Genomic DNA, 7978 nt, shown 5'->3' with positions numbered 1-7978 from the left:
AAAAAAAAAAAAAAAAAACGGGGGAGGGGGGGGTGGGGGGGGGGGGGAGGGAAATAAAAATGTGAATAATTTATTTGAAAAAATGTATAAATTTGAACTAAAGCTCACTTTTCGTTCTCGCTGAGGACTGGATCTTGGACTAGAACTAATACCGCAGCCAGAGCCCACCCGTCGATGTCGGAATTTTCGTTGCTTAAAGCTATTGGGCAATATGACAGTCTCGGGCTTATTGGCATCGTTCAGCTGCGTGCAGAGAGTCGCCTTTACGGGGCTCAGTGGCAAATTTGCCGGCGAGAGCGGCGATGTGGGATTCGACGAAGAAAACTGAATGGTCGTATTGCGCCGACGATTAAGTCGCTCTTGGCATTTCAGTAGGGGATGGACTATTCGCTTCTTGCTTTGTTTGTGCCCAGACTGTTGTTCTCTCCTTTTGACAAGGTAATTCGCTATTAAATCTCAAGATTTTGATATTTCTCGTGAAATAATTTCTAAATCAATCGATAAGGTGTCTGGTGTGATAAATGTATAGAAAAGCGATGCTTCGAATTCGCCATGCGCGTTGCCATTACATTCCCCCTCCCATTCGATTAAAATTGTACAACAATAGACTTATTATTTAACTACTTACTAAGAAACTACTACTATGAAAATTAATCTTACTTCATCACGTCCCTTTCGCGCTGTTCGAGTTGCAATAAAACAGCACTTAGTTCCATGTATAGATTGTTGGTGCGCTCCAGTTTACGTTCGTAATGTTCTCGGATATCTTGGGCGTGCCGTAATTCGTCCTCACGTCGACGTATCAAGTCCGCTTCGAAACGAGGACTACTCGAGTTGTCGCTCTGTATTTGTTTCATGTGCTCTCTGATTTCTTCTTTCCATGTTTGCTGCAAAGGCAATGTTGTAAGTAGATTTTTCACTCTCGCCATTAACGCTCAAGGCTTGTCGGATTAAATTGAAATCGTCACATTTAACGCATTAAATGATAATACGAGACATTGGAAGGATATAATTATAAAGCCCCAGGCCTGTTATTGATTTGCAGAATGTTAATATATGATTATTACCTGAGCTCTAAAGTATTCATCTTGCGTAGTACTTTCGAGCTCGACAGCCGCTATTTGTAAATGCATTTCGATGTGCTTGAACGATGGCCTGTTTCTTGGTTTTGCCGCCCAGCATTGCTCAACCAGAATTCTATAACCATCGGGGCAGGTCGTTGGAATTGGTAAGCGAAGCGAATTATTACCAACTCCGTACATTATTGCCGATGAGTCTACGTCTTTATACGGTATTTCGCCGCTAAGAAGTTCCCACAATACTACGCCGTATGACCTATTGATATTAAATTGTCGCCGCGTTAGCTGCCGGAGTTTAATCGCCGAAACTTAGGAAGAATTATAAAGATATAATGAATTTTTTTTTTTTTTTTGCTTTTTACCAAATATCCACTTTCTCAGAACACGGCTCGTTTCTAATAATTTCAGGCGCCATCCACGCGACTGTTCCAGCAAAGGTCATTCTCGTACTTTTTTCATTCCACTCGCGACTAGTGCCGAAATCGCTTATTTTCACAACTTCCTCGCGTCCAATTAAAACACTAAAATAACAACAATAATTTATGTCTATGGATTTCATAGTCAATTGTGTATTGTATATTCATTGTATGTATTTATGGTAAATCGAAGATTTATATGGCTTGCGAGGCAGTTCAATATTGCTTTTAGATCAATGATAAAATTACGTGAAAAGTATTTTAATTTAACAGAACTGTCCTGCTACGTGAATTAACATTTATTCAACATACTTTGGACTTTTCAAATCTCTGTGAATTATTTTGTGATCGTGTAAATATCTCATGCCCGCTGCTATTTGCTTTGACCAAGATGATAGCCGAGGAGGTGGAACCGATTCTCCTGCTCTGAGTAGATCGTATAGTGGACCCGAAGGGCAGAATTCCATTATTATACAATAACATGGAGCTTGTGTACATACGCCTCTGAAAAAATAATTGATTAATTAGAAAAACTTTACTATATCGTATACCACTTTAACTGATAATGGAATCTATTAGTTATAAAATTCAATCTCCAAGCAAAATTAATCAATTTACTTAAATAATAGACCGCAATTTATTTATTAATTAAATCAATATTGGCAAAGAAAACAAAATCAATAACTTGTAGCAAAACTTTTAGTTTATCAATTTATGGATATTTTATTGTAAAATTCAGTGACAAAATCAACAATGATACCGAAAGTAATATCAAAACGAAAAACAAACATAATAATCTAAATGATATTTTAAAAATAAAATAAATTAATTTTCACTTTCTCCCAAATATTTTGATTATTTGTCATTTTTCTAACTTACTTAAATTGTACGATATTTGGATGATTAAGTTTACGAAGATGTCGTATATCGGTTTCTCGAGGTTCTCTCACTTTTTTGACAGCTACGATTTCTTTTTTTAATTTCCCACTGAAAACTGCTCCCTGAGCACCAGATCCTAACCATTGGAGTTCACTGATGTATTCGAAAGGTATCTCCCAGTCATCGGCTGTAAGATTATGATATTCCTATGACTTTCTTTATATGCTTCTATTCGAAATTACGTTGTTGGTATAAAGCAAAAAGCAAAAAGCAAAAAAAAAAAAAAAAAAAAAACTAACAACAACAATGTAGACGGAACTTGTCTAATTTTTCTCTTCTACCATATATAAAAATACATTTATTATAACTTGAATTTACCATGACTTTGCAAAACTTTCAAAATATTATTCCTAATTAACTTACTTTGACTTCCTTTAATCTTTTCACTAAAAGTGACTTTATTAATCAAATTAAAGACTGGTTGCATGCATCCCGCTATCCAAGCGAATGGTCTTTGGGAATAAACAGTTTCGGGCGCAACCGTTGGTTTATTTGTCGATTCGCTGGAATCTGTATTGCTTTCTGAATTAATGTTGCTGCAGTTTGGAATTTGAACTCTATGCGTTACGCTAAGTACTGGATCTCCGGCTATGGTGCTAAGTTGTCCCAATTCATCTTGAATACACATCATACTGAAAGCAAATACAAAATATATTTTAATTGACAGTCATCTATATGCGAGTCTACAGTACTTACATTGTCTCTATCGTGTACTCATTACAGAATATCATTTTTGATAAGAGCACAGAGCCGTTTTATGATATTTATATTATATAACCGTTGATATACGTTTAAAAGATACGTTAAGATTAAAAAACAAAAATTAACTAAAAAGTTACTGATAAAAATTCAGATATTTACAAATTATTTACAAATGCTTTTACTTAAGTTACTTTAATCGAAAAATAATAAAAGCTTAATGGTGATTATTGAAATATTGTTATAAGCTTCCCAATTCTCATAATATAACTAACACTCGATATATTAAAAATAAAATAAATAACATGCTCGTTCGATATGTATTTACAAATTATTGAACTTTTCACTTTGCGTTAACATTCCTAGAACCAACAGTTTTTATGAATTTTATATTAATTACATCACTTACAATTACATTAATTACAATAGAATTATTATTATAGATTAACGTTTTGAATAATTGAATAATAATATAGCAATAGAAAAGCTTATCTCTCTTATACACAAAGTATAAACATTGTATTATAGCAATAAAATTAAAACATGTTAAATTTAAAATAGTATTAAAATTTATTATAACTGCATAGTAAATAATCGAGGAACAGACGTATTTATACTTATATACTACAACTAATTTTATAATATTATGTGTGTGCGCGAGTGCGTGTGCGTGTGTATGCGTGTGTGTGTGTGTATGTATGCATGTATGTATGCATATATATATATATATATATATTTATGAATTATGCTTGACATAAAGAATGGTTAATAATGTAAAAAATCTACTTTAATACTTTTCCGAATGTTGCAATTAATTCACGATAACAACAATATTCGTTTATTCCCATAATCAGCAAGTATATTTAAATACAAATACTGTCACAATAATGTCTTATCCTGGCACACGGAGCAATAATAATCATCTACCTATCGCTGTTCCTAACCAAATTAGTGGTACAGTATCGCTGTTATCAAAAAGGCCAATTAACAATCAGTAATTTGATCGTTGGAGAAAAAGTGGGAGCTCAAAGAGCTGAAAAAGTTAATCACGAAGACAAGGTTTGTGCTCACCTAGTGGCAACGTTGCCATTAGCGAGGACGTCACGACGATGCTCTTCTTCTTGACCCTCAGATTTTCTGAGGAAAAAGCGCGTAAGCACCATCCTACCGCGCTTAACATATGGGCAGAACAGACAGGAGAACGTGGTGAACGCACTTCGAGAGAACGACGACGCCACTGTTGCTGTTATTGCTTCGTCGGGCGCGTCGTCGTCGTCGTCGTTGTAGTCGTTAGTTCGGTTAACGCGTTAAAAAAAGTACAGAAGTCGCGGATCGACACAAGCGAGAAACGAAAGCTAAAGAGGCGCCGCAAGCGTTCGGCAGACTGTCGTCTCGCTCTCTCTCTCTCTCTCTCTCTCTCTTTCTCTCTCTCTCCCATTTCATTCTCCCCTCCCACGATCTCTTGATCGCTCTCGCGCTCTCAAGCACGCACACCCGCACGCACTACATGTCTCTCTCTCTCTCTCTCTCTCTATATATATATATATATCCATCTGCTATCTCCCTGTTCTCTCTCCTACTCTCTCTTTCTCTCTCTCTCTCTCTCTCTCTCTCTCACTTTTGTTTTCACGACAATTCGTCTCTATTTTTTTCTCTCTCCTTGAGCATTTTAAGCGAGCAGTGTACGTCATATATATTCAATGCTCTCCCCATCTCCTTTTATTTTATGGAGCTTATAACACGTGCAACAGAGATATAAAAGTAGAGTGGAACCTGTGTATTTTATCGTGATTATGTGCACTTTTAGTAGGTGTTTGATCAATTTTTAAATGAAAATCAGTTTTTGCTTTGTGAAAAGATGCTCGAATGTTTCGTTTAAGGTTATGTTTTGGCATTAATCTGCCTGCCTGTTAATTAGACGATGTGCGCATTCGATAGTTTAGAAATATTAAAATTTTCAATGGATCATGCTTGTAAAAGCATATTCCTTTCCCTTTGATTGCATTAAAATCAAATCTTATTAAGGCCGAGAATAAGTCGACTATTTCATTCAATTATATATATATATATATATATATATATATATATACATATATTGTCAACAGTTTGTTAATATTTCTATTTAAAGAGAAGAAATTAGCTATCGAAAACTAATAAATTACAATTATATTGAATTGCAGTGCACAATAGCACGGTTTGAGATTGTAATAGAGAAGAGATAATTAATAGACATTTCAATTTGTTTTTATTAGGTAATATTCAATGCGCGCCAAGAGATCTATGTGCATGCATTTGTAATATCGAGATTTTGTGTTGATTGCTCGGTTATCATTTTACACGCGGATCTGTTTATGCGTATTCTACCAAAAACATGAACTATCAATATTTTTCGAAACACACACGTAACGCACATATACACCCACGCAACAAGTTTATTATTATATTGTTTCGCAGTGACTTTTATACTCGGGAAAGTAAAGTTTAATATACGTAATAACTTAGGGTTTTCATTATTAAAATGCCCAAGCAATATGTCACTTTGTAATAAATACTTAAATGTTAAATTCCAACATTTTCCTTGAATCGACGAAATTTTAATAAGGAAATATCGGATTTTTATTTATAAAAAATTTCCAATTTAATTACGTGCCACATTCAAAACATTCATTTAAACAAATTGATAAATATTATAATCGAAAATGTCATTATTTTTAGGATAATAAAAAATATATACGATTAATTTAAAATTCATTAAAATTTAACATAAATGGTATTAAATGTGTATAATAAATAGTAAAAAAAAAAAAAAAAAAAAAAAAAAAAAAAAAATAATAATAACAAATAAATATTAAATACATTTGTAGTGTCAAAAAAATTATACGATAAAGTTCTTTATGTGCCAATCACGCTGAAGAATAAAAATTTATTAAAAACACTAAAATGAAAAATATATTGAAATTCTGAAGGGTTACAATATCCTATGAAAATGTAGAAATAATCTTTTCGTTCGATAGGTTCATGATAAATGATGAGTTATTTCGCGCAACGAAATAAAACCCGAAATTCAATTTACATAATTCAAGTAAGTGACTTAAAACTAGTTGACCTTCACTATACACATGTTTCTACTTCACGTAAAAACTAATTGATCTTTGCAAGTAATATTTCAACAAATAGGAAAATACTACACTTTGAACAAAATAATAACTTTTCATTTACTTGCTTAGCATAGTTGTTAAAATTTAATTTCATTGATAAAAACAGCGAACAACTACATGCTCATTTGACACTTCAATTCATGCTTCTTATCGTCGTTAATAAAAGTGCGAGGATTCTTGCTTAATTTGATCATTCATTTGTTATAACTATAATTAATTTGTCATTTTATTTAAAAAAAAGTTTTCTATTGATATCTGATGTTTAGAGATATTTTAAATAAGTAACGTATTAAAAGATTTTTTGTAAGTAAAATAGCGAATATTATTGTGTACAAATAGAATCTTCAACTATACTATTATGTAAGTTGTGATAAGATATATATGAGCAAAAAAGTATATTAAATTGAATATAGAAAATGTTACTATTTTGTTACATAATTTTTATTGCTATAATTACCACGGAAAATTAAAATCAAAAAATATCAATCGAATATTCCGGTAAAATAATACAATACATATATTAATTATGTAATCATTATGAAATTCTGAATTTTTAAATCTGTTCTAGTACAATTTTCTTAATACCTCTCTCCCATATTAGCTATATTATTTTTTATCATTAAATTGAACTCAAAATCTATAGTCCTTGATTATTGATTATCTAAAATTTTTAATAATGAGAAAGAATATTTCTGCTATGATCGGCAAATAGTTGAAATTTTTTGGGCATTCAATCTATAAAGGAAAACTTTTAAATGTAAAAAATTTATGTGAAATATTAGTTGATGAAAATGAAAGAGGAAAGTGATAGTCAATGAGAAGGATAGATGAGTTTATTATATCTAATAATAAATTTTATTTATTTTAATTTAAAAAATTATAACAGGTCGTCGGATGCACTTTGAAATTAGAATAATTTAATGAATTTTGCAAATTACGATTTATAGATGACTTTTTCGATCTACACACACATATTTATTAACAACTGCCGCATTTCTATATAATGGTATTAGAAGACGTAGTGATTTTACAATTCTGTGACTTTTACAATATAATTTTTAATATCTTTAGCAATAACGTCACATGTATGGCATATTAATACGATCAATTATCGTAATCGGCAATCTTCTACATCGTATGAGTAAAACAAAAAATTAACATATATCTACCGATCATTTGTTTCCATTAAATACAATATGCTGATATTAAGTCCAACGGCGCACACGTATCATTTTAATTTTCAACAAAAGACTGCTGAAAATATTACAAACATTGAATTTGTTAAAAGTATCGTCAAACACTGAAACAACTCAATAAAAAAAAGCTCCTTTCTCGCAATTGCACGATCTCATACGATTTTTAATAATTTAATATGACCTCCGTTAATTCAGCATACTATATTTTTTATGCTACTATTGCGTATATCATACATGCACGTGCATCTGCGAGTTTATTCATAGACGTACGTGCATTAACTCATTTTTAGAGTTAATGCGAAATGCGTAATCAGGGAAACTTTTGTCAATGGCTATTGTGCAGGTTTAAAGTACTGGACGTATTATAGTTAGTTATTGCGTTACTCACGCCCAATTCAAGCACAATTTTAATTAATATTTTTTATTTTTTATAATTACAAACTCATTTGAACAAGTTGCCTTTAATAGAAGTGATTTTAATGAACATCAAA

General features: G+C 31.8%; 1 protein-coding gene across 1 annotated transcript in view; it reads right to left on the bottom strand.

The window, feature by feature from the left end:
- wnd (Mitogen-activated protein kinase kinase kinase 13 wallenda) overlaps positions 1–7978 on the bottom strand; it is a 35637-nt gene that overhangs the window by 3362 nt on the left and 24297 nt on the right. The window contains exons 3-9 of the mRNA XM_011497418.1: positions 2798–3066; positions 2375–2561; positions 1808–1999; positions 1442–1600; positions 1068–1335; positions 661–887; positions 109–427 (exon numbers count right to left, since the gene is read on the bottom strand). Of these exons, the coding sequence (XP_011495720.1) occupies positions 109–427; positions 661–887; positions 1068–1335; positions 1442–1600; positions 1808–1999; positions 2375–2561; positions 2798–3066 (1621 nt within the window). The remainder of the gene's footprint in view (positions 1–108; positions 428–660; positions 888–1067; positions 1336–1441; positions 1601–1807; positions 2000–2374; positions 2562–2797; positions 3067–7978) is intronic.

Source organism: Ceratosolen solmsi, unplaced genomic scaffold (assembly GCF_000503995.2).
Source record: "Ceratosolen solmsi marchali unplaced genomic scaffold, CerSol_1.0 scaffold47, whole genome shotgun sequence".
Taxonomy (NCBI): Eukaryota; Metazoa; Arthropoda; class Insecta; order Hymenoptera; family Agaonidae; genus Ceratosolen; species Ceratosolen solmsi.
Note: the sequence above shows the minus strand (reverse complement) of the source record. Positions and strands in the feature narration are given on the sequence as shown.